The 27,963-nt window shown below is 40.3% G+C and overlaps 1 protein-coding gene across 2 annotated transcripts in view; it reads left to right on the forward strand.

The window, feature by feature from the left end:
- Nucleotides 1-27,963, forward strand: part of UST (uronyl 2-sulfotransferase) — a 151,780-nt gene that overhangs the window by 109,084 nt on the left and 14,733 nt on the right. For both annotated transcript variants that reach the window (XM_064413676.1, XM_064413677.1), the window contains exons 6-7: nt 9,430-9,527; nt 11,649-11,806. In XM_064413676.1, coding sequence (XP_064269746.1) covers nt 9,430-9,527; nt 11,649-11,806 — 256 coding nt within the window. The remainder of the gene's footprint in view (nt 1-9,429; nt 9,528-11,648; nt 11,807-27,963) is intronic.

The raw sequence follows: 27,963 nt of genomic DNA on the forward strand, positions 1-27,963 counted from the left end.
TTCCCTTTGTTTTGTACTGGGAACAAAGGATGTTTATCACATCTTCAGTGACTGCATTAAAGACCTGTTGCAAGATAGAGGGGCTTTTTTGCCCCTTTTCTGCTGGTTCTTCCCCTTGCTGATCGTATTCTTCATTACAGTGTTGTGTAAACTGGCTAGGTTCTGGCAATCTGTTTACTTTATCCATTCTTTCTAAAGTGTCTTTGACTGTCACTTCAGTTCAAGACTGTTTTTCCTGATTTATGCTCTTTCTAGAGAGCCCTATTCTGTATGTGAACAACCTGGTGCAGAGGAAGGTGTCCCTGCCCATGGCAGGGTGGTTGGAACTAGACATTTGCTCTTTAACTTCCCTCCCAATCCAAACCACTCTATGATTCTGTGATATCCTGTGGGTTTTCTCATTACATGATTTTTGATTCTGGGTAGTCTGGTCATGTATATTACTGCTCAGCTGTGAGCAGGACTTGCTGTTAATACAGGTTATAGAGTCTTAGTATTACAGTATACTTGGCTGGACATTGATGCTTTTAACATTAAAAGGGTGGTGTATTAGCGAGGTAATTATCCAGTGTTACATGATTATTTCCTCTGTATTTCCTTCAAGCTAAACAAAGATGCTGGGTTCCAGGAGCCAGAGATGTGAAATGATTCCTTAATTTCCTTCATGAGACTACCCTGTTCAGTGAGAACTTACTAGGGCACTGGCAGGGTCTTTTCTGGTTTTACTGAAAAAGCCTAAGTTAAAAGCTGTTCTGTTTTAGGACTTGTGAAAAATTGAAGAGAGTGCAGAAGATGGTCTTAAAAATGAATTGCTGTAGGGAAATATAAATCTTCAGATGAATAAAAATGTGCTATGAAGCAGATATCTTGCAGCTATTCCTTGAGTTTATCGAGATCAAGACAAAGCAGTTTTCTGAATTACATTAGGGTGGTTTTGTATCAGATACTAGTAGAGGTTTCCTGATAGTAGGAGCAGTAAAGCATTGCTATGAATTAGAGTAGATGTGAACTTTTTTTTAACAGATTGGACAGATGGTAATCTGGTATAGATAAACTTGTTTCTCCTTTATATATACTAAAATACTTCACAGCAACCTGAGTCTTCTGTAGCAGCATTTCTTGCTGGGACAGGAGCAGCCAAGGCTGCACAGCATTGCCAGGTGTGTGGTGAGACCACCCTACCAGGAGCACCCTCACCCATCAGTGGCGTCTCTGTCCACTTTTGGTCCACTGACTTCAGCCTCCCAGTCGGCTGCAGGCTGAGGCTGTTGCCTGTCAGAAATTAACTTCGTGCTCTGGAACTATATTTTGTGAGCATAAATTGCTGGATGTATCTATTGACTTGTGACACTGTCCTGCACAACATTCTTGTCTCCAAACTGGAGAGATGTGGATTTGATGGATGGATGGATGGATTAGTTGGAATTGCTGGATGGTCACACTCAAAGGGTTCCTGTCGGTGGGTCAATGTCCACGTGGAGATCAGTGGCAAGTGGCATTCCTTAGGGTCAGTATTGGAACTGGCACTGTTTGACATCTCTGTAGGTGACACTGACAGTGGGATCGAGCACTCCCTCAGCAAGTTTGCTGATGACACTGAGCTGTGAGGTGTGGCTGACACGCTGGAGGGAAGGGATGCTGTTCAGAGACAGCTGGACAAGCTCGAGAAGTGGGCCCTTGTGAACTTCATGAAGTTCAGCAAGGCCAAGTACAAGGTCCTGCACCCGAGTCAAGACAACCCCCTGTATCAGTACAGTCTGGGGGTTGAACAGGTGGAGAGCAGCCCTGGGGAGCAGGATATGGGGGTGCTAGTAGATCAGAGGCTAGCCACGAGCCAGAAATGTGAACCTACAGCCCAGAAAGCCAATTGTAACCTATGCTGCAACAAAAGCAGTGAGGCCAGCAGGTCAAGGGAAGTGAGACTCCACCTTCTATGACTTCCTCTTTTATGACTCCACCTGGTATGCTGAGTCCAGCTCTGAGGCCCTCTACAGAAGAAGGACATGGATCTGTTGAAACAAGTCCAGAGGATTTGAAGATGATCAGTGGGCTGGAGTAACTCCATTACGAAAACAGGCTGAGAGCATTGGGGTTGTTCAGCCTGGGGAAAGGGAGACCTTAGAGCAGCCTTCCAGTACCTGGAGGGGGTCTGCAAGAAAGCTGGAGAAGAACTTTTTAAAAACAAAATGTAGTGACAGGACAAGGAGCAATGGCTTTAAACTGAAAGATGGCAGGTGTAGAGATTGGTGAGAAATTCTTTACTGTGATGGTTGTTGGAACAAGTTGCCATAGAGGTTGTGGATGCCCCATCCCTGGAAGTGTTCGGGAGACCAGGCTGGGTAGGGCGTTGATACACTGGACCTAGTGGAAGGTGTCCTTGCCTTGCCAGGGGGTTTGGAACTAGGTGATCTTAAGGTCCTTTCCAGCCCAAACCATTCCATGACTTGCTGCTTTTCTCATAGGCATCAATTTGCTACAGTCCATGTGCCCTCCATTAGGGAGGGCTGAAAAGTTCTTGTGGTGGTGGGTATTTCCTGCTTGGCATTTGCAGAATTAAATATATGCCATCCCTAATTGGTTTTATTAAAGCTTGTTATCCAAGCAGACAATTTTTCCAGGTTCTTTTATGAAGAAGTGTTAGTAAACAGAATTAGCAGATGTACTGTCTCCCTCCTGTTAGTTGCCAGTGGGATTCATTCTTGATTACAGTATAATGATCTTCATTTTTGGTCTTCCCTGGATCTGTGCCCTCTGTAACAGGATGGTTGTTTAATGCTTACACACTGCTTCCAGCTGGCAGCCACTCATCCTTTTTTTGGCAATTTCTTTCTATTTTTCTAAAATATATTTCCCGTACTAAGATGGTTTGAGGTGAACAATACAATGGAAAAGAAAGATATGATAAGGTGCCTGCTTACAACTATGAAGCAATTCCATTCTTATCAATAAAACTTACCTTTGACAAATTACTACCATGATTTCTGATAACAGAATAGAGAGAAATAGATCCACCTATGTATTTTCCTGATGTTGTACATCATTTTAAGTTAGAAAATAGTGATGTACAAATGTGTTTCATATTTGTGACATCTAAATAGTAGCATTGTGGGCATAGTTCATCACTTTTGCTGTGTCAATGCCAGTAAAAATTTGTATATGAATGAATAACTTCTGTCTGTACTTAATGAAAATGTAGATGGGTAGCAGAAGATGCTGTTTTGTTAGCTGCCGCTTCACTTGTTAAGATGCCAGAAAAAAGAGCTTAATACATTGTTGGCTGAAAAGTCAGGCAAATTAGCCCAGGCAGAAGAGTCCAGGCAAATTAGCCCAGCCAAAAAAAAAGTGGGAATTAAACTTGGCAGCCTATTTACTTATGTGGTGGTGGGGGAAGGAAAGTAAAAACGTGCATTTTGCCAGAAGAAATTGGAAAGTCAATTCAAAGCAACCCCAGAATTATCCTCTACAAAAATGTATTGAGTTTGCACGGCAGGCATTTGGTAGCAGTGGTGGGGGATTGGGAGGCAGAGGGGTTACGGGGGTGGCTGCTTTGAGAAGCTGCCAGAAGCTTCCCCCCTGTCCAGTGGAACCAATGGCAGCCGGCTCCATGATGGGTCCACTGCTGGCCAAGGGTGAGCCCTTCAGTGATGGTGGTAGTGCCTCTGCAATAATCTGTTTAAGAAGGGAAAGAAGTTACTGCACAGAAATTGCAGCTGGAGAAGAGAGGAGTGACAGTATATGAGAGGAACAGCTCTGCAGACACCAAGTTCGATGCAGAAGGATGGGGAGGAGGTGTTACAGCAGCAGAGCTGAGATTCCCCTGCAGCCCATGGTGCAGACCATAGTTAGATAGATTCCCCTGCAGCCTGTGGAGGTCCACAGTGAAGCAGAGATCCACCTGCAGTCCATGGCAGACCCCCAACTATAGAACGTGGATGCCCAAGGGATGCTGCAAAATAAATTAATGTAGTGACTGAAGTCATCCACTGTGACCTGTGCTGCCCTGTGCAGCTGGAGTGCTGTGGTGGCATTAACGTGAGCATGCCCCATGTTTTCAGTCTGCTGGTGGAAGACCAGAAGGCAGTGGAGGAGGACCAGAAAAGGGTTTCTGCTGCTTTTGAGCTGGCCGAGCCTCACAGAAGTCAAGGGGCAATCACAGCTGGTGCTGGTGGGGGTATTTGGGGACAGAAACCTGCATCTAGGGTTAGCTGGATCTCCTCTGCCATCTTGTGGAGCTTCTCCCCAAGATGCCCACTTGCTGCACACTCTGCAGCCTGCTACTGTTGTCCCAATAAACTTGTCCAGCTTGCTGTCATCTCCAGAGGACAATCAACCCACAATGTTTGGCACGGTCCACCCTTGGGGGGCCTCAGTGCCACATCAGTACAAGATGGAAAGCATTTGGCTTTGTCTATGTTGGCAATGCTGATTTGGGAAGCAATGCCCAGCACCTGCCCACCCTACAGCAATCTGCTGCCAGTGTTGTTGGCATAGATGCACAAACAGATAACAAATATATTTGAAAGAAAAAAGTCATTTTGCTGCTGTGCGGCTCTAGTTATCCAAATACTTGATTGAGATTGAATAGAAACATTAAATATCACCTGGTGAAGCAAAATTCTTAACTATGGTTAAAAATGTGTTGCATTGTATCTTATGTTTCATTAAAATGTGTAAATAACTTGTGCTCCTAAATAAGATTTAGTAAGTTATGTTATCTTTATACTTGGAAACCTTCGTGCCAACTATACCTTGACTTTTCAGTGTCTTTCTGCAGCCTTCCAAATTAGGAAGTTGTGCTTTTCCTTCTTTCATGTCATATTTGTACTCACAAGCTCATTTCTGGGATGTCATGTTTACATTTTCTTTCCAATCACTCTAAGGCCTCCCAGAGCTCCCCAGCTGGGGCCAGAGAAGGTGCAAAATTATGTTGGGATTTTCTTAGCATGGTTGTGTTTAGTTCATATGGTGTGGCATTGTCCTCAGTATGTAATGGTCAGTTTGACCTCTTTACAAACACCAACTATGCGAGAAAACACTTTACAAGCTGTGAGAGGATTCTTGGTGGCTCTCAGGAGAGTGGAAGAATTTTCCTTGGCTGGCAGCAGTGAGGAGTAGACTGCACTGCTGACTGTAGTGCTGTAAGAAGAACAGCCTTGTAAGCAGGAGAGGTCACTGTAGACTGGGCTCAGTCACTGGTTTTCCACATCTTTTTATTTCATTTCCTTTTACGAAAACTTGAAATTTAGGTTGCTGCTGACACACTTGCACATCTTCACCCCATGGACTGAAGGAGCATGCACTGTTCCTGGGCTGTGAGCAGGGTCTCTTGGTTTCACAGAAGTTGTGGTATCTCACAGGGGCAGGGCATAGAAAGAGGATGTGTATTTTTTGTTTTGATTACAAAAGAAGGGATGTTTTTGTGTTTTTCCATAGATGAAGAGATGGAAATGGAATGGAAATTATTTGCAAGGCATGTATGTGAGATATGATTCCTTATTTTAAATTGTCAGGGCTACTAATAATTGCAATTAATCCAAGGCAGAATGTGGTGTTTCTGTATTTTTTGGTTGAGACACTGATAATCAAAAAATAGGGAATGCCTTGAAACCCGAGATGATTTTTTTTGGGGGGTGTTTCTTCTACTGAATAAAAACCAAGTTATTTCTGTCAGTACTCTTAGGATTTTGTATTAGGAGAAAAAAAGTTCTCAAATCTTGTCACATTTTTTTATATATGGTACAGTATTAGTCATAAGACATTAACTTCAGTAAATTGCTTATTATTCTACAAAAGAACAAAGTTTGTTCTTTTTGTGATGGAATTAAAATTCCCAAAGGAATTGTGTAGCCCTTTGCTCTCTACAACTACCTGAAAGGAGTTTTAGTGATAAGGAAATGAAAGGATGATTGGAAGTGTCCTTAAGTTGCATTAGGGAGGTTCAGATTAGATATTAGGGGAAAAAAAAAAAAAAAACTTAACTGAAAGAGGTGTTAGACACTGGAATAGGTTGCCATGGGAAATTATATAGTCACCATCTTTGTGGGTGTGGCACTTGGGGATATGGTTTAGGAATGATTATGGTGGTGCTAACCACCATAACCATGTGGGTTAACAGTTGAACTAGATGATCTTGAAGGTCTCTCCCAAACCTTGATGATTCAGTTGATGAACCATTGATGATTCAATGATTCTATGAAATGTTTTTAATCAGGTGTTGACTTCCTCTTACAGCACATATGAGCTCACTGTGGCAAATGAAACACTTTATTACAATCTCAAAAAAATTTATTAATAATGAAGCTTTGATATATTTCTGATAGAGCAGTAGTCTGACTCATTGACAGATTAAAGGATTAAGACATGTTGTGATTTTCATTTCAAAGACAAATTTTAAAGAAGAAGGAAGCAGAAATTACCGGTTTAACTTTTCAGACAAAATTGTTACATGAGTAGAAAAATATAGTACTATTTAAAAGAAAGACACTTTCTGTTGTTACTTGGAGCTGCAGGGCTGATTCCCAGGCCTGCCACTGCTCCATTGAAGACACAAGACCCGTGGGATGTGAGTGATATGAATTGTAGCCAGGAGCTGAGGAATGAAGTAAAATACTGCTTTCTTTATTGTGAAAGGTTGTGATCAAAGTAGCTCTGTGTGTTTCCTTCTGTGACTGTGTTAAAATAATTTTTTACTGACTGTGTTAAAATATTTTTTACAAGGCTCCTCCCGTCATTTAAATGAGCAAAGCTGTCATCTGTCACCTTGCAAATTTTTGTCTTGCATAGAAACATTTCTGCCCTGAAAGATTTGTGTTCTGCTGAGAAAGCATGTTCTTAGTGGGAGATGTGACTTAATTAATTTTGCTTAGGATAGCAGAGTGACACTGCCTAGAATAATGTCATTTCACCTTGACTTTCCATGCTGGGAAAAAAAATCCCAGAAATTTCTGAGTGCCACTGGCACCAAAAAGCATCTCCTGTAGGTGTGTTTAAGTTTTGTAATGATTTGCACACCTCAGGTTGACCTTTCTTTTACCCACTTTTTGGTTGAAAACTGAGTTCACATCTCATGGAGTGAGCAGGGGCTGCAGATGCACGAGGACACTCCAGCAGCTGGAATACAGATCGTAGCAGTGGTGGTAAACAAAGCCTGGGAAGGAGCAGTGTTTCTACTGCAGAGTAAGCCTGGTGCTTCTGATATTAGGAGGGTGAAGTGCATGTCCTTGTGTGGCAAAAGATTGTAGGTTTGTATGAAAGCTCACCTGGCCTTTTTATCTTAAACTTTGAGTTATCAACAAGGAGTGGGGAAGATTAGATTAGCGCCAGCCTAATTGTTTCAGTAATCCTACATCAGTTTACCCTAAAAAAGGACACTAAAAATCTTTTTTTGAGTTAGTATCAGCTGTTTACTTGCTAAATCTGCAGGATTTTCCGCATGAATTTACACTGTTTTTATTGTACAGATATTTCTCTGGCCATGTGAATCAAATACTCTTTTCACAATTACAAGAAGGTCCTGGTTACACTTTTGTGTTGGGTATTGATACTCATCTCAGGGAATCTTTTCTGACTCATCATATTCATTATTCTTGCAAAGAAACGGTAAATGTCTTTCTTGGGAGATAATGTCTATTTGTCTTTGTATGAGAGAGATACAAAGGTGGGTGTTGCTCCAGATTTTTAAGTCTTATATAGGTGTTCTACCCTCCTTGCATCTAATCTGTCTATCAAGTGCAAGTCAACTTGGACATAATTTAAAGTACTCTCAGGGCAATATTTTAGATTTTTTTAAAATCCAATAGATTTATTAATTTTCTGCAGGTCTTTAGGTTCTTATGAAAGCCAAAAATACGTACCACTGAAAACATCTCTGGTGGTGTCTATAGTCAAAGCACAATAAGCCTTTAAAGAAGTGCAATCTATAATTCATGTTAAAAAACCCTGTTGGGATGACAGGAGAGACACATTGCCTGTGCCAGCTCTACATCCACAGTAAGATTTGTTAGTAATCATAGCATGGAGCATGGGGGGCTGGTTAGCTTCAGCTCAGAGCCTTTAATGTCAAAATTCAGGTCTTGGCCATAAATCTTCTGGTCTGTATTTAAGGCAAGCCCTGAATATACTGTGGGGAACAGGGGAAATGGATTGTTTGTATCCCAGCTGGCAATTTTTATGTTGTTTTCTTTAATGGTTCCTCACCATGTGATTTACTTCCTAGCCCAGGGTCTTCTGGTGTGCTTGTATAGTTGGATTCACATGACTGTGAGACAGAGTAGGAATCAGAAATGTACTTTAAAAGGCTTACAGACCGAAATGGGGATCCAGTGAAATGAGGTGAGAGGACTGAAGTTCTGGGGAGAGCAGGGGATGCTCTCTATGTCTTCCATGCTGCCAAGCACATCTGTCTCGTGGAATGTTCTCAGTCACATTTTATTTACTTGATAAAATATGGATTTGTTTAGCTATTGGTTTGACATTGATGCATATAGCACCTATAGCATTGTGAAAACACATCTGAATAACAATGGAGATTGAGTCTGCACAGGTGAGATCCTTCCATCCTTGCTTTAGCTGTTTTACCCATGTTTTTGCCCTGTATGTCTCTGCAGAGGGTTTGTCTGCTTGCAGAGTAAGGCTCTATTAGATTAGATGAGGATAATGGAATTCAGTCCCACATGTTTATTATTGTGCTGAAGTAAGGCTATAAATGGAATGCAGTTCCTCGGGGTTCAGTAGCTATGCCTGGTCTTTGAAAAATGATAAATAGTTCCTAATTAGATGAATGATATTTCATGAAAATGATAAATAGTTTCTAATAACCTGTTTTCTCAGTAGGCTTTGCACACTTCAGTTCTGAAAATCTGAGAAGTTTACAGAATTGTAACAAAAAATGATGTATGTTATAATATTGAGTGAGATGTACAAATCACATCTTATATTTGTTCATTCCAGTCACTGAATGCAGCAGAATTAAAAAAAAAAAAGGGGGGGGGAGTGATGGAGAGGGGATGCAACAAGTAATAATTGTTGTCTCAATTATATTTATTCTGGCTACTTCAGGTTTTCTCCAGGGTGTATTTAGAAGAAAGAAGAGCCTGGAAATAATCTTCTGAATATTTTAAATGTTACTCAGTATGAAAGTTGATGAATGTGTCCCACTTTGACTTGTACAGTAATCTCAGTATAATAATTGTGGGGCTTGCAGCAAGGAAAAAAATTGCTTTGTGCATTTTAGGACAAAATAACTTTTTGTTTCCCCTGCTGATATTTAGAAGTAGATAAATGGACCGATAGATGACTTTTAAGATATTTGTTATAGCCTTGGCACAGTTCTTTGACTCTAAGATGAAAAAAAAAAAGTATGAGATAAAGCAAACAGTTGCTAATAGAGAAAGGATAATACAGTATTTTTTTTTCTTTCATCCCCCACAGGACATTAATGTGTGTATCCTTGAAAACTACCCTGAATGTTCTAATCCCAGGTTATTTTACATCATACCATATTTCTGTGGACAGCATCCAAGATGCAGGTAAATATATGCAAGGTATTTCAAATTGTTCAGCAATAGCTATTGCCAACATTTTGTCAGAAATGAGTAATAAAGAGGTGACATTATTTGAAGTACAAGAGAAAAATGAAAGTACAAGGAAAGCACTGCATGTGGTAACTGCATGCATATATTTTGAAGTAAGAAGGCATTGCAAATGTAGCACTATTCTTTTTTCTTGATTTATAACATGAATAATTCATCATATATTAATCCATTTATGTGGATTTTTTTTCTGGGTTACTCATTTTATCTGCACTGTAATTTTGTAATACATATTTCTGATTTGCTCAGATGCTTCTATCAGGTCTATATGAAGAATACAGATTTCTGTGTCCATGTGAGAAACTGTATTTATGCTTAAAACCATGTAAAATGTAGCCCTCTACTGCTTTAATTGAGCTACCTCATTTTTAACATCTGTGTGTGCCTTTCTAATATTGCTGTATTACTGATACCATAATACATTTTTATGTAATAATATAGGAATAATTTTAAATACTTTCTTGGTTTTAAACACTTCAGTATTGTTGGTAAAAAGTTTTTTTTATTAGGTGTGTTCAACTTTAAGGTATTCTGTTTCTGTATTATGGAGGCTTCTCCATAATGAAACAACTGCACATTTTCCAGAATTTCTTTCAAAAGCCATACTTCTTGTAGCAGTAATAACAAGTGAAAATGTGTTACTTCTGTCTTAATTTCTAAGTATCTGTGTTGTAGAATCCTGCCTTTTTTTTCTGGTTTTTTTTGCTTAACTGAAGTTATGTATAAGAAACAAAACAGGTTAATGACTTCATTTTCATTGCACTTTTTTAACATGTTTTGGCCTTATTTGCAAATGCTTATGGTTGCACATTTAACTTGCGTGGGTGAGTAATCCCATTAACAACAGTCACATGCCTGAATACTTTCACAAAATATCTCTGTGAGGTTCCCAAGCAGCATATTGATGTATGGTTTTGTACCTTCTTGTAGATTTGGCTGCTGCCATACCCTTGCACTTACTTCAGCTACTTCTTAGTCCCATAAAGAGATACAAACAGGAGGCTCATAGTGTTTGTCAGGACATTTTGCTCTTCCAGAAGACAGATCAGTGCCCAGAAGGTGGTAGAGCATGAAAAACCTGTTACAAGTCTGCTCTAGTAGAGTGGAAAGTAGTGAGCTTTTCCGCATGGCACAGAAAGAGCTTCAGACAAATGTTAAATTCACTATTGCATAGGATCCACAATAACCTAATGAAGTCGTGGAAGAGGTGTGATGTACAGCCACTCCCAGGCACTGTGGGCAGCTGATTCCTTTAGCCTGGGATGCTGGCATTATATCTGGTGTCAGTATGAATGATGGCTGGGGCTCCCAGAACATAACTAATATGAGTTATTATAAGGGATTTAGGATCCATATGGTTGTCTAACTACATTGTGCTTTTGGGAAACAGAAGCATAAAGAGGTAGTGAAGACCTGCCAGCTTCTCCTGCTTGGAGAAAGGACAGAAGAATGCTAAACTGTTCTTCAAAACCAGTATCAGTCACAGCAAAAAAATGCAAATCCTGTAGCAAAGCTGCAAGGCAACCAGAGATAATGACAGGGGAAATGGAAGCTCCTGGAGACTTTGGCAAAAGTTAAAATGAAGGACAAGGTGGCACATGGTAGTGTCCTTGGCAGGATTCGCCAAGTAACAGCAGGCAGTGCTTGGTCCCAGCAGCTCTCCTGATGTACCACCAGAACACCACCCCTCAGCACCTTCCAACACCACGGGCAGTCATCCCTCCCATCAGACGGGTTGTGCTTCCAAATTGAAATACCAAAGTTCACTAGTTTGAGCTTATAAACAACTTGGCAAAAGATCTCTTCAGAATGGAGTACTTTCACACAGTGATTAGCCTCCTTTTAATGTGATGCTGTTTTTACATGCCAATCCAATTTCAGACATTGAGTGGAAAAGCTCAGTAAGCTACTCGGGTTTGGTGGGGGGCCTTTTTTTGTTCTAAGTATAGGACTGACTATTTTTTATTGACTTGTGTTCTTGGCTTGAATTTGAGAAGTAAATGCATATTTAAACTTTTCTTTTTCCCTCCTCCATCTTCCCCCATCAATTTCATACAGGGAGCCTGGTGAATGGGCCCTTGAAAGAGCAAAGCTGAACGTTAATGAAAATTTTCTGCTTGTGGGCATTCTGGAGGAGTTGGAGGATGTGCTGCTTTTATTAGAAAGATTCTTACCTCATTATTTCAAGGATGTGCTTAGCATCTACAAAAATCCAGGTAACTTTTTCCATTAAAAAGCTATTCTTACAGAAACTTCAGCTAAATCTGCGTGGCTGCTGAGGGGTACGTGTTTCTTTCTTGTTCAGTCAATGAAGAAGTTTATCTCCCTCTTAGGGAGCAGATTTGATGATGGGGAAGGTGACATTCCACTTTTATCTTTTAATGTTACGGTGTGGTTTTCTTTCCTTGCTGCACTTGTTGCTCAGTGATCTTTCCACATGCCAGAAAGCTTTTCATTTTCCACTGAGTGGCTTCTTCTTTTAATTGTGTCATACTCAGTTCTCACATAATATTGTCAAAATATTGTCAAAATGGTGTCAGGAATATGTACTTAAATAAACTTTCAAGAAATTTTTTGGGGAGCTAGACACTTTGGAGATTCTCCAGGACCGGGTTATTTATTTTCCCTCAGCCTTGATTATGAGTTGAAATGAAATGAACCTTCAGCTGAACTGAGTTTAGGTAAAATACAAATAGGAATGTGCATTTACAGCACTTCCAATACAAAGCATGCTGAGGAAAAAGACTTAAGAGTCTGGAGTTGAGAAATGAAAATGGAGAGCACTCAGCCTACTCCTTAATTTGCACCCCATGGTCAGTCTGAAAGGGTTCTCTGCATCAGTCCATCCCTCCAACACTGATTTATTGCTAACTTCTTTAAAAGGCAGTCCTGTGTCCTGTGCCTAAAAATAGATATGATGCTTCTTGGGGGGCTGTGCATGTCATTCCAGCAGAATTTATTTCTTTCTAACGTTTAACTGGCACATCAACAGTGTGTGCACCAAGCAGGGGTGAAACTTCCCTTCTTCCTTTGTGACTCGATTGCATTTGTGTCAGTGTGAAATGCCTACAGCCATTAATATGTGTGTTTTGTACCAAGCTATATATCCAAAGCACGTGGAACTAAGATGGAATTTAGTTTGTAATGCATGCAGCTGATGGATGGCTTCTGACTGAGAACAGCTATTACAGCAGTCAGTCACTCTGGAGAAATTATGGGTTTCTGTCCATATTTCTGGGATTTATGCATGACTGTCCATCAAACAGTGGATGGACAGTCTTTGGACGCATCTTTGGAAATTCTGTATTAGCTGTGATACAGGTACTAGCAAAAGTATGGCATTCCTTCTCTGGGCATGCTTGCAGTGGGTCATTGTCTGCTTGCAAGCAGGCAGTTAAGGCAGGTCTTTGGAAGGTGGAGGTGTAATTTTGTGATGCCACATGCAGCCATAGAGCGATTTTGCTTAATAACAGACATAAAGAGATTATTGTACTGACATAAGAGCAATGCCCAGTTTGGGATTAGGTATTTCCCTTGGTTTTATAAATTAAACAATAAAAATAACGATGTTTGTAGTGTGTGGAAGTCATCCTAAAGGTTTGCACAATTTGGTCTCGAAGGTTTCCCCATGGGGATGTTAGACAAAAGGAAGGCAAGGGGATCAATAGAAGGATATGCTCTCTCTGCCATGAGAATTTTCTTTGAGTTTATATGACTTCTTCAGCTGTTCTGTGCACCATATATTTTCGTTTCTTTTACAATGGGGGAAGCAAATAAGCAGCACACAGGGTGCCCTAGAAATTGTCAGGTGGGAAATCAGCAATCTGCCAGAATCATTAAGTGCTGGGTAGTCTTTCTCCTCTCTTTGTATTTTCCAGTATCAGGAGGAAATTTGATCACTTATTACAGGACAGTGATTTTCTCTGGGATTTCATGTTAAAAATGGGTCTTGAATCTAAAGATTCACCACTTTCTGTCAGTATTCCCTAGGTGGATTAAACCTTTATTTTATCTTCCCATTCATTTATTGACTGGGCATATAAGTAAGAAAGCAGTTTCCTTGTGTTAACTCTCTCTTCCTCTTTTCATACATGCATATGTTGAGAGATTTTTTCCTATTATAATTATTTTCTGATTATTTCTGAGTTGGTGCTAATACTTAGGAAAAAAAAATCCCTTAACAGAATCAGCCAGAAAAATAAAAAACATTAAAGCTGTATGTAAGAAACCCTACACTGTTCTCCTCAGGACATCTTAGACCTGATCTGCAACACCCTCTGCTGTTGCATCATGAAGTGCTTGGAAGAAGACGTGTTGTTCTGCCAGCTGTGTGGTGGTCCCACAAAGCAGCAGATAAACTGGGCCAAAACTGACCTTTTGTTGCAACTAACACTTGCAGATTAAATCTATAGAGTTCACAGTATTGTCTGCTGACCTGCTGCTCCACTTGAGATTCTCTTATGGCAGTCTTTCTTTCCTCTTTCCACATAAAGAAGGAAAGTTTATATAGAACTTATCTTTTGTCAACTGAATATAAGAAGATGAGGAAAACACAGAGAAGGACTACAGAAAGGTGATTCACTTCCAGAGTCCACTACAACAAGCAGTTCTGGATTGGAGGCAATTCAGAAACAGGATTTGTAGAGCTGCCTTGAAGCAAAAAGTAGCTGAAGAAAGACATTTTCAATCCAGAGTTGCTTTAGTGGATTACATAGATTAGAAATCACAGTAGGAAACAGGAAATTGCTGTCCCACCAACATAATCTAAACTTGATTAAAAGCACCTTCCTGCTATAGGAAGCAAAATGCCTGATGTTATCAAATGCATAAAATCACCTGTGCATTTAAGATACGTCTGCAGGTGTTGTGAGTTAAACCCCTTCTTCCTGAAGCTGGGACTCTCCTCGCTCAGTACAGGTGCTTTGCTTTGTCACCAGATCACTGTAGATCTCATCTAAACAAACTTCTTAGTATTGGAAACCTCCACTATAGGACGTTGATAATACAAAAATCAGGAAATCGAGAGACTTTTTCTCATCTCTGTTCCTTTGAACTGTGCAGGCCATATTCAAAGCTCTCCATTTCTTTTGTGTCTGTAGTAAACTTTCTCATCTGAAGCACGATGATAACATTTGTCAAGAAACTTTTGCTCAGTGTTCTCTTAGGAGAAAACAAAGCCTGTAGCTGTTTTACCTTCAAAAATATTTTTCTGCTGTTGTTCTGAAGCAGATAATTTTAGCTGTGGATCTATGATAAGCTAGTGTGACATTTTCATCAGAGAGTTATACTGTCTGTCTGTATACCTGATGGCACAGGTAACTGCTTAAAGCAGTATGAATTGAGTGCTTTTCTTTTTGATGCTAAGGATTTGTCTGATGTAAGCTGGCAGAAGGAAACTGTGAAGAAAGGTAAAATGTTAAAAAAACTTGGCAGTTCAGCATGACAGAAAATTTTAATGTCAGAGGACACTAGGAGGATAACTTCCTTCATTGTATTAACAAAAACGTTGCATTCAGCCGTTCCATATGCCAAATATTTTGACTTGTGTGTTTTATAACCACGCATGACAAAATGTGAAAGCTCTTTGTGGTGCTAAAGTTTTCATTGGAACCAATCTGGTTTTATCTTGTACAGTACTTTAAAGCTATGGGCTTCCTATTTCTCTGTGCCTCCACTCTCTCCTTGAAATTAAGCATTTACCAAATCAAGAATTGCAAAAGGACTCTCTTTTTTGATGCTTGTCTTGTCCAAAGTTACAAGCTTGTCTTGATAGCCAAAACTGGCTTTGATAAGAGATTAAAAGGACAGGAATGTGGGCAGCAGACAGATTGTGAAATCAATAGATAAATGAATAGATGGGTAGAATAAATTTTAAGAAATTTTTTTGTGTTTCATAGCTTTCTTTGCTAACACAGTAAAATTTGCTCAAAATTTTGTCTTTTTTTCACCAGCACTGAAGCAGATAGGATCCAATGGCAGAGCCTTAGAATATATTTATTGCAAAATATGGAAGTATTCTTTAACTCTTTGAAAGGCCTGAAATAGTTATAGCAAAACTTGACATGGAAAATCTTTCCTCACTCTCAGGGGCTAAAGGGTCAGTCCTGTTCATTTCTGCTGGCTGTAGCTCACTTTTGTAAGCTGGCTGGTAGCCAGAACACAGAGAATATTTACACAGCTTTTTTTTTTTAAATGGGCACATGTGGGTTTCATATCTTTGGTGGTTTTAAGAGACAAAAAATCTGTACTGTACTCAGTAAAACAGAGTTTTCTTCTGTCTTGTCAATTTCTGTGGCATGGAGTAAAAGTTCACAGCATCCAGTGTAAAACAATAGGCAATAAAATGTTTTTTTAGCACCTCAGAAATGAGCCATATCCTCACACCTCAGGAGTTCATAATTTTTTTTTTTTTTTTGCCACCAGAAGCCCTATAAAAACACTTCTTCCCAATACCAGGAAGAAAACCCTTTGTTTCCTGAAAGTTTCATTTAGGGTGGAGAATGTATAGGTCTTACTCTACATCAAGAAGACTGACTTTAGGCTTTTCAGACTGTGAATTTTATTAAGTGCAATGAAATAACTCACACTGTCAGCTGCAAAAAAATATATTGTTCAGGTGAACTGTAAATCTGGAAAAAAAAGCAATGAAATTGTGATTCCCATAAGAATTGCATTTACATGGAATGTTTTAAACTGTAGTAGTAAATCCCAGGTAATATGAACCCTCTCATTTTTTAAATCTGCTATGTTCATGAATGTTAATGGTACAGTCTTGACATTTTCTCTTGATAAGTTTCCCCTTCTCCTTAAACCCATTAAGGAGAGAGATGCTGCCATTTGTGTTTATTGCAGAACTGAGGTCCTGAGAAGCAGAGCATTTTTGATGGAGTTAGGAGAAGGGTGAAATGAAGCTCAGCAGTCTGTGCTGTGCTGAAGATCACTCCTGTGCCAGGCCAGCACTGGGACATGCTTTCTGATGGTTCAGATGCTATGTGTTTGGAAAAGTTCAGGAACAAGGGGTTTTTCCCTCTGAGAAATTGTAGTGAATGTGTTTACAGGCAGCACCTCCAAGAACAAAAACTTTGAGTAAGAAATTATTATAGAACTCTGGTGGAAGGAGGCAGTGCTTTTTGTGCAGTGTCTTTAAATAGTGATCATCTTATCATCTTATATTCTGCCTTTATCTAGCACAAAATTAAAGGAAAGAAGAAATTAAGACAAATTGTATGAGGCTTCTTAGTCTGCTGGCTTCTTGTGGGCTGTACTTTGTGGAGAGGGTTGTGACTGGTAATGGGAAGGGAATACACTGGCTCATCTCCTGTGCTGAAGTGCCCAACACTTCTCTCTCCTACAAGCACCTGCACTCTTGTTGAGAGATAAGATCAGCATGGATTAGTTTTAATTTAAATACTGAGGGGGTTTTGTGGTGGGGTTTTTTTTGTTCGGTTTGGTTTTGGGTGGGGATTTTGTTTGTTTTTTTTTTTTGCATCACTTTTAAAATTTAAAACACATTCAAATGTTTAAAAGCTTTGGAGACTCCAAATGTGCTGTCTTTTCTTTTACCTTGGACTCTAGAAGAGCTTTGTGTTTTCCCTATGTAATACTTTGAACAGGAATCACTGACTATGAAAATTTTCTACAGGAGAGGAAAATTCTAAATTTCACGTGGAGGCAAAAGATGGGGTTGTGCTTGGGCAGCCCCTGCCTGTGTAACCCTTGCACGGTGCGTTCCCGTGTGCGATGTGAGCAGAGCCGCTTTGGCCAGCAGGTGGGGCGATCCGCCCGCGACTGCGGCGGTGGATTCGCATTCCGTGGGTTGCACACGTGGATTTACATTCCATGGACTGCACACGTGGATTTGCATTCCGTGGATTGCCCATGTGGATTTGCATTCCGTGTGTTGCACACGTGGATTTACATTCCGTGGGTTGCACATTCCGCCGGGGGGGCGTTTTCTTATCACCCAGCATCCTGTTCTGAAAATAGAAAGGGTGAGCAGACCATTCTTTTCTTCCCCCTTTGAAGTCTCAGCTTGCAGTATTGCACAGAGGAACGCTATAAAACAATGTGAATGCTAAAACATGCAGTGTAAGATCTAGGAAAAGTGTTTAATTGTACTTTCGTTTCTTGTAAAATAAATTCCCGGTTCTCTGTGTACAAGACGGGCAGGGAAAGAGGAAGCATCACAGTGCATATCCCTGAGGACATTGCTTTTTTATTAGGTCGATAGCATCTAGGACAGTCTGCACTGCTAATCTGTTCCTTGGTTTGTTTTATAAAACTGAAGGTACTATCAAAAGCTATAGATACATTATCTAGATCTTCAACCACGAAGATACAAGGTTTGGAGAGCAGGGAAAAACCAGACTGCCTGCTCCAGGATGCCTTGAAGTTAGTGGATACACCAATGAGTGATAAGGATAGTCAGTGAAAATATCCTTCTTTTTCAGTCCCATGAAAGAAAAATATGTTTTGTCTTCCAGAGGTTTGAAATCCTATTGTGAATAAGCAAAGCAGTTTTAAGAATAGGAGCTCTTAGAAGGATATGAGCACTTCTGGGCTTTCTCATGACTGCGTTTCTTAAAAGGGCCACTAGGTCTTTGGAAGATTTGTCTCAGAAGCAAAACTTCTCTATGGTGAGTTCTGAAACAAAGCTTTACAGCTTATAACAGCTGAGGTTCTTGTTCTGCTGAGGAAGGTGAAGCCACTCCAGACAATATGTCTGTGGCATGAAACCATAACTGTGCCACGAAAAGATTTATCCAAGATAGTATCAGTCTCATTGCTAAAATGTGATCAGGAGTAAAGGTGTGGCAAGCGACTTTGGTATGGCTTTCCAACCCACATGGAGCTTGTCTACATCCAGGCTCAAGTCCTAACTATTTACTCTTCCTTGCTAGTGTGTACTTGTTAGATTGAGCCTGCAGTGCAGGGAAGTGGGATTTACATCTCCATTTGCCAAACACATCGCTATGGCTCTGCTTTCTCCTGGAGTCAAGAGGAGTGCTTGACTTGTAAGTACAGCAGTACCAGCAACAATCATGTAGATCAGGTGAGAAATTTACATATTTCCTATTGGCAGGCCAGGATTATGGGCATGATTCATGACCTGGAGAAATGAGGAATGAGGCTACTGTAGGTCCATAGTTCCCTTTTCCAGTGCTTCTGGCATTCAAGGATGTTGGCTGCCTTCCAGATCTCACCACTGATTATGGCAAAGAAGGATATAGTTTATCTTCTTGCTAATTACTGTACTGATTTTTAAATCCTTATTTTAGGCTTGGATTTTCATGGGAGTTGAATTTGTAAACTCTCTGCTCAGAATCAGTTGTATTGGAAGGTGAAGTCCATGTTCCCTTAAGTCTTTGTTTGAAAAACCTGGATCTAATGTTCCTCTTCTAGTACAGTTTCTGAACACGTGAGCTCAGACTGGCTCTGACAAACTGCAATGTGTTGTAGAGATAGGCTGAGTGTGTTTTGTAGAATTACTTAATCTTCCCCTTCTGTGAGCTGTAATACATGCCTATACACAGCTTGTGCTCTGCAATCTGCTACCTTTTTCCTATTCTTCTCCTCCACTTTTTTCATATTTCTGTTTACTGTAAAATGGCAGGGTCTTTACCTGAAGCCAAACAGATTTGACTTTTTTGCATGCTCATCTGAACCTCTTTATCCTTAACAGATAAAGTTTCTTTGTCTGTAGGATTATAAAGACTGAGACTACCTAATGCATCATCTTCGTCTTTAGTGCAATTCCAATACTTCAGCCAACAGATTTTGCATTTCATCCCACCTATTCCTGTCACTTGCATTCAGTTTCCTTTCATCAGATCTATGGATGGGCTGTCTGGTTTTGGGTTGAACCCTCAAAGTTGGAATTTCATACTGTGTTGTTGTAAAAACAGATTATTTATGGTCTAAATCCCTAGAGACCAGTCAAACAAGCCCTTACATCTCACACATCAAGAATCCATGTGTATTTTTTTTTTGTGTGTATGTTAGGAGATCATTTTGAAGGCTTGGTGCTGATATCTTCCAAGCAACAGTCCTGTTTATCTAATGAGCACATCAGTCACTAAAGATGTTATGGTTTATAAGTGTGCTCCTGCTGCTCATCTGAGGTTCATTCCCTGATGCATCTTTTGAATATTTCCTGTTCGTAGTACAGAGAATGGAAAACCCATGGATAACCAATTTTGTTAAAGCTCCAGCACAGAAGGAAATCTGCATTTGGATACAGCATTAGTGATATCTCATAAATAATCCAGGGTTACTGATGACAATATACCACAAACATTTTAATGACAGGCAGTTAAAGCTTGCAATGATAGTTCATTCCTTCTTGAGTAACTTAGTAAATAAAATCATAATGCTATTTTGATCAGTAGCATTTCAGCTAAACCTCCCTTACTGCTTCTGCTTTAAAAATAGCATTTAAACAAAAATTACAGTGGTGATAGATTATACAGATTGTTTCTTTGACAACTTCGTTCTCTGCTCAGGCAACAGAAGGCATGGAGAAAGAGCCATTAAATCCCAGTTAATAGGCCTGCTTCTGTTCCCAGGTGAACAGGTCTTCATTTCACCTACATGGAAACAAGCAAGCTGCACAAGGTGGCTGAGGCTGGAATATAAAAAACTTTTATTAATAATACGACCAAAACAACTGAGAATTTACCTCAAGTATCAGTGTATCCCACAGTATGTTTTCGGGGCCAGTGTTTGGGGAGAAACACCTCTTAATTGAAAACAAAGCATATTTGGCATTGAAGACACAGGAGCAATATGAAGCAGATCACAGAGCTGACTATTCATTTAGCTTTTAAGAGCATAATCTTATTTTCAGTCTTCAAATAAAGTTATTGCACTTTTCTTCTCAGACTAAATTGCTGTATCAGTGGCAGAATGGGCTGCAGGTTAAATTGATTCTTCTTACCTCCAAGGCATCTTGCAAGAACAATGCAACTACCATGAGCCAGTATCTTTGATGGCTCAGAAATGTCTTGGAAAACATTAAAGATAAGGTAGCTATAGAAAAGAAACTTAGTTGTTAAAACACATTTACCTGTAATTTTTGTACGGTGTGGACAAGGAGCCATCCCTTAGGAATTACTTAGATTTTCACATAAATGTTCCAATTTAATATCAAGTTTTTACAGTGATGTGAATCAGCTGCTATAGTAATTAAAATGTTGTCATAATTAAAATTAGGAAGACATGAGAGAGCATAAATTCTGACAAGTTAGATGTGAAATTATAGCAATTCCAGCCATGCAACTTGCAAAAGGCACTAAAGCTAACACCAAAAGGGTTTTTTCCTACCACATCAGGGGTGGGTGCTGAGAAGTGAGGGAGAGAGAGACAGTGGGCAGCTAGGAGAAGTGCAGGGGGACAGTCTTAGGGAAGAGACATCCCCAAGGTACATCTGTATAGGGACCACTTGCTCCCAGAGGACACAGTGTACTGTGCTCTAAAATCATCTTTAGGACACTTTTGCTACTACTAGAAAAGAAGGGAAATAATTAGTAACATGAATTTTGGCAAAGTGCAAGGGTCAGCTCTTGATGACAAAATTGTAAGAATTAAAATGAAGTAAATATGTTAGCAGTGTAGCTCTCAGCTGCTACACAGCTGGTACTCTCAGCTGAGGTGTCTCTCAGCCATCACTCCTCACTTGAACACAGCTTCACACCGTGCCTGTGCTCCTTCATGTGAACCCCTTTGCTTTACCTGCTCTGAAGGCAGTTTATGGTGCTGGAGAGCTGACCCCTTGCTCTTCCAAAAGTCTTTCATAGAGTTATGTTCCCTACTTCCTTTTCTTGTTGGAATTTCCCAGCCTTTTTGATCTGTCCCTCTTGAAAACTTGCTCTCCTAGAAGCTATAGCAAGAAAAGAGTATTTTACTAAATACAGCTGTGAAGATTCTGGTTTTCTTCTTTTTCTCTGTTCTTGGAGTTGAATCACAAATTTTCAAATGTAGCGTGAAAGAGCATCCTCCCCTCTGTTTCTCTTTAGGCTCATCTTCCCAGTTTCCTCCTCTTCCAAACTGCATTCCCATTGTGTTCTTTTATTACTATCTTCTCTCCAGTTTTCTTTACCTATCTCCAACATTATTACTGCACTTTATAAATCTTACTTTTTGAATTTGCACTCTGTTTGAGTATCTTTTCAGTTACTTGCAGATGCCATCTATAATACAGGTAAGTGTTAGGGTGTGGCATTTTTTACTCCACAGCTGTCTTTACTCCTTGGCAGTGTTAGGGATGCTGCTGTGTGTGCAAGTATTCACCAGGGATTTCTTTGAAACTGAAATTGCCAACTCTGTGGGGTGTCCCCTGATTCACTCAGCAGCTATTTTGGAAGAATAGCTAAGATCACTCTCAAGCTTTTAGAGGGCTGCAATTGTCACCTAGACATCAACAGATGAAAGAATCAAATTGACATACTGGGAGAAACTATAATAGAGGATGTGATTAATAGACAGTTGGGAAAAGACAGCATGGCATTTGTAAAATCTTTAAGAACTCAGCAAGCACAGGGATATGAGATGGTACAGATGTAATTTTCAGCAAGGTCTCTGTCCAAAAACTCTTTAAGAAAATTGGGCATTAGGACAAGAGAAAGAGTAGACTCCTGCATGATAAAGCTGGTGAAAGAGGTAGGCATTCATTCTTTGGTAGTGCCCCCTTACTTTAAAAAAAAACAAGGAAGTCTTGCAGGGACTGTGCTCCAGACTGGGATAAATGTTCTCCTAAAAAGCTGTGTCTGAGGTAAGTGAAGTCAGTGCTGATATGATGCTACCAGGGAGCAACAAAAACAACACTGAAGTGGTTTACTAATCATAACAAAGCAAAGCATTAAAATTCAGCTCATTGAAGTGCAGCTGCGGTCTGTCCTAGGCATTTAGAGCTGCAGTCCACAGATGCTCTGGGTCCTGATCCGTATGGAGCTTGGTAGGAAAGTGCACAGATTATCAGATGGGTGGGTATTGTTCTCTGTACAGGGAACCAGTCACCTACAGAAGAAATTTTTATGTGAAGCTAGATCAAGTCATGACTCAGTTTTCCAGATGGCAGAAAATGATGATGCAGGACAGAAGGGTAAAATCTCAGCGGAATTGCAAGAGCAGCTGAAAGAAAGGCATTCACGTTGGAGGTGCTGCCCTAGCTGCAAAGCAGGGAGTTGACACAGCTGTAGTTCTGATTTGTGTTTAATGGTAGGTGATCCAGGAGCATCAGAACGTGCCTGCTCTTGTTCTGATTTATCCATTCTCTTTCAAGTTTGCATTCTGGGTAAGCGAAAGGTGGCAAGGATGACAGCAAAGCCAAAGAAAAGTAATTTTCTGCAGACACACCAGCCCTCATTTTCCAGCTAGACTTACCAGAGAAAGAAAGAAACTGTTGAGTTGGCCTCTGGTTTTCTAGCAGTGAGCAGCAGCTGTTTTGGTAGCAGTAGCAGCAGCTCATATAACAAATGTTTCTTGATGAATGCAAACAAAAGCCAGCCCTGAAATTCCAGCTCCACTATGTACGCATAAAACATAAAACCAGTTCAAAATAACGTAACTACTCAACTTAAGGGATTTTTTCTTCCCCTCTAAATAAATTCCATATGAGAATTAGTGTTTGGTCTGCTCAGTTCTCCAGGGCTCACCCAGAAAATTTCTATCATAAAGGCCGAGGGCAAAAAGTGAGCACAAAAACAGAGCAAGAAAAAATATTTTTAGAAGAAGTGCACGTGCAAGGAGGTTGTGTGGTTTGGGCGAAGGTTTTGGGAATGCCAGTTATGCTTACTGAATTGAAATTACTGCTGATGTTTGTGAGTTGGCTGAATTCACTTGCCTCCAAAATAGGTCTTGGAGGAATTCTTTATGCATCTCTGTGCAATTTGCTTTCTGAAGATGACTTGTGGTTTTAAAGGCATCTACATGTTAGAAGAGGGTTATGCCCCCTAGCATAAATTTCTTTCCAGATAGCTAGTGGGAGGATTTCTAGAGAATACAAGTTGCTGGTCAGTGCATACCCAGGGGAAATGAGGATATTGAAGAGAGAGCAAAATATAATAATTGGAGACTCGGGAGAAATACAAAAGCTATCCAGGAGGCAATGTCTTAAATTATTATCTTCCTCCAATTGCTCAAGTTAAAACCACAAGTAAATGCCAGCATTTACCCATCCCTCCCTGCTCTGCTGTTTGCTGGAGCAGCATCTGTTGTCTGCCCACACAAGCACTCCTGCTCTGTTCTCAGGCCCTGAAATACTCTCCTCATAATCAGTTTGCTTTCCTTGTGGTTGTTTTTTCTGGGCTGGCTTCCCTGTAATTGTGGAATTATTCAGCTCTATCCATCCAGCATAGGAAAAAACCTAATTTCTTGTGTTCTGACAGATTAATGATAAAATAATATAGCTTATTGTTGTGCCTTTTACAATATGATTCTATTCAATACCTTTTGTGTAATGGAAGTTTTGAATGAGGTTTGTCTTCTTCCATTTTGTTCCTTTTAACTGAATTTTGAAGGGCCTGTGCAGTTGTGTTTCTGTGTGATGTGTTGCTGTTCTTGGAGTATACATGTACCCGTGAGTCGTTATGGGTATCACGTCTTCGGTGATACCCAGCAGAGAATCCAAATGTAGGGCTTAGAACAAAAACTGTGTGCTTGTCTTGTCTCTGCTTCTCCTGCTTCTTGACTGCTTCAATTCATTTCCAAGCCATCACCTACATTATTTTATTTCTTGGTATTTGTGGAGTGGGAAGGGGAAAAAGAGAGTGATAAAGAGTACTGTTGGATCTACCAAAGGAAAGGGAACAGGAAGGGTGGGCTCTTTCAGATTTTGCTTCTTTCTCACTCAAAGGAAGTGCAGCACAAGTTACTGGGAGAGCCCAGTGGTTGTGTTGGGCCTGTGTGGAGGGAAGATGGGGCAGGGAGCACACAGATGTTGCTGCAGCAGGGTTTGGTGCATACAGAGAGCTATGGGTGCACACAGTCAACCACAGCCTGCAGTGCTTTGCAGAGCTGTGCTCCGGTGGCTTTTAGGATGTTACCAAGTTTGGAGGTTTTCTGCTTGGGCATGAACACATGCTTTTTCTGTTACATAAAATGAGAGTGTGGAATTAATGGGTGACTGATATATAATATACATCTTCCAAAAGCTAGTGGAAATTGGACATGACAGAAGTGACAGCATAGCCAAACCAAATTTGTTTAAAACTTTGAATGAAAATATTCACCAAAAACTCTGTTTTATCCTAAATACCACTAAATATTTTCTGGGCATTGAAGTCTTATTTTTATCTTTTACGGTTTTTTCCACCCTCTACTGTTCTGTGAGTGCTCTGCCAATTTCACAGTAGCCATGACTCATCCTTGGGGGGGTCTTCAGACAGCTGACAAACCTGCCTTTCTTCCCTGGGTATTGACATTATTTAATGTCAGTACTTAAATGATGTACTGGGAAAACTGAACTCTCTGCATGACCAGTGAAGCGAGGTAAATGGCTGTTTCTCTCTCTGGGGGTTGTTTGGTGTCCTGAGTGGCTGTCTGGAGTTCATCAGCAGGAATACTCCTGACTCATGCTGCATACTGGTACACAGTAGGGTAGACAGGGATGCTGGCTAGGAGTTAACATGCAGTAGTGTTTGTAGGAGCAAGGATGAAGTATGTGTACAAAAAGTCTGTGTCAACCTTCTTAGTGCTTTGCTTGCCTATCCAATAGACAGATCTGTGCATCATTGAGGGCTATTTGATTTAAGTTTTGGTGGAATTGTTTGGGGTTTATATTTGGGCTTCACTTGGGGTTTTTTAGCCCCCAGTATATTTGTCTGCAAAATATATGTTCTCCCCTGTGGGGCACGGAAACACAGCAGAAGCCCAGGACTCCCTTACCAAGAGCAAACGAGGTGAATGAAGATCTATTCCAGTAAAGTCTCAAGAAACCCCTGCATGGTGACCAAAGCAACTGCTAGAGAGCGAATGAACTGCAGAAGATGGGAACATGGGGAAGGATTTTGGACAGTAAAACTATGAAGAGACCTTGAAGAGGGTGAAGCATGGCAGGACCAACTGGGGTGAGGGATGATGGTTGAACCAACCTGCTCAGGTATTTGGCAGTGAGGTAATTTCACCAGTTGCTTCCTCCATATTCTCTCCAAGATTTTTGGATCAGCACATTTTTGGATTAGCTACATCTCTGGCCACTCACTGCCCACAGCTAATGTTTCAGTGTTTGAGAAGTCCTCAATCTGTTTTTTGCACTGAATCCTGGTTCTTAGAGACCAGTATTTGTCTGGTTGCACCACAGAAGTATCACATGCTTTCCACATCTTCCTTAGAGTTATCACGTCAGGATTTGTGGATATTTCAGGTGTGGGGTTTTTTCCACTCTAGACTCTTATCCTATCTATTTCCATTCTTATTTAATTCAGCAAGTGGTAAACTCTCTGGTAAATTTTGAGTGTCTGTGATGGCAATTAAAAGCTATTAGAGGTCAGGGCATCAACTGGGAATCCAGGACTGAATAGCATTTTGAAGAGTTCATATTCTTTCTGGAATTTCAGTACTTAGTCTAGCTCATGACTTTCTGTGCAAAGCCAATTTATTGATTTTCTGTGATGAGCAGGTGAGATACTAAGCATGGAGGCTGTGTATTCTTTTTAAGCGTGATGAAACATTTTCTTCTGTTAAGATTGTTTTGGTTTGTTTTGTTTGCAAATGGCAAATTTTTCTTTCCAGTCAGCATAGTGAAAAGGGCAAGATGAGCGCTCTAAGCCTTGAAAGAAACACATTGTTGTGATGGGCATATACATACACACACATACACATCCTGACACACATATATATTCATCCAGATGTACCAAGAACAGCTCCTGGAGAACAGTAAACCCTTTTTATAGTCAGTTGTTTTTAGTAGAAAATAACAAGAGCAAATTGCCTCTCATACAACTTTGCCTTTTGGTGCAAACGTGAGATTGCAAGTGGTTGACAGCTAGAAAACTATCTGTTGTCTTACACATTAGCAAGAAGCTTACCAAAGATGTCAGCCCAGTTCATCCTGGACTTTTACTAACAGAAGATCAGTGAAACTGCAAAGCATATCTGTCTGTATATTAAATTTCAGAATTTATTTGGCTCTGCCTTCTGCTCTTGGTGGAATATGGTACTTTGTGCATTTGCAGAACACCTTATTTAGCCTAGTTTAAGGGCAGATATGCCACTTAACTAAAGGTTCTGCTTGGAATCATTGAAAATTATTTCCCTTGGTGCATGTTTTTGCAAGCTACTTGTAGAAATCAGTGGTTTCAGTTCCTGCTTAATTCATCTGCTCAGTTCACAGACTGCTTCAGTTACCCTTTCAGACCACATCTTGGTGTGCATCCCACTCCTTCAAAAGTAATAAAATGTTAAGCACATAGCCACTTTGTAGCTCATGTGCAAAAAGGGAAAAACTCCTAGTCCCACACAACTTTTCATACTGTGTACACATGTGTGAGTAATTTAGTGAAGAAATGGCACATGATACATTAGTATATTTCATTAGCAGTTGGCACTATTCGACCAATATTTTGCTCTTGAAATAATGGCAAAACTTGCCCAGTTTGCTGCTAAAATCAAAAGTTTACTCTAGCACTGCGTCCCCATTTCTGAGTCTTAGCAGGAAGAGACAAAAAGCAAAAGATACAACAAAAGTATTTTGATAAACAGATGTCACCCACTTTAAAGTGTTGAATCTCAGTTTAATTTTTCCCATGCTACATAAATAGCCTCTTCACTTCCTTTAGCCTTGCAGTTTTTCATTTCCCACTGTTACTAAAACAAAATGAAAAAAAACCTAGTTATATTTATGAGGACTCTATATTTACTCAGTTTAAGGGTTTTCGTTTCTTCGGTAAATGTACTTAATAAAATTAAATGTTCTGGGAATGTGCCAGAAATGCTGTCAGCCACTATGGCAAGCAGATGGATGAAGTTTCAGCTGAACGTGATGTGCCCAGGTTACTTTGTTTATTTAGAAGCTGATGACCACATTAACTGGACATACTAGAGTAGCCTGTGAGGAATGTGTTTTTAAAGAGCTCAGAGTCACAATTTCATACTCCCAGCACCTCTGAGTTTACTGATGAACTTGGCCCTATCCAGGCGTTGGATTGTGTTCTAGGACCTGCATACTCAGCACTGAGACTGGATGTGAAGGCAATCTAGCTGCAGCATCTGTGCCCCCATTGACTGCCAGGGTTGATTCTGCTGTTTTGACTGGTTAGGCTGGGTGTACCCTTCCTCCTTCAACAGCTCCACGTGTGTCCTTCCCAAAGCTGCACACTCAGTTGCAGAGGACAACCTCCTCTATAGGTTTTTTTGGCTGGAAAGTGGCCCAGCAGAG

The sequence above is a fragment of the Passer domesticus genome, chromosome 3 (assembly GCF_036417665.1).
Source record: "Passer domesticus isolate bPasDom1 chromosome 3, bPasDom1.hap1, whole genome shotgun sequence".
In the NCBI taxonomy this organism is placed as follows: domain Eukaryota; kingdom Metazoa; phylum Chordata; class Aves; order Passeriformes; family Passeridae; genus Passer; species Passer domesticus.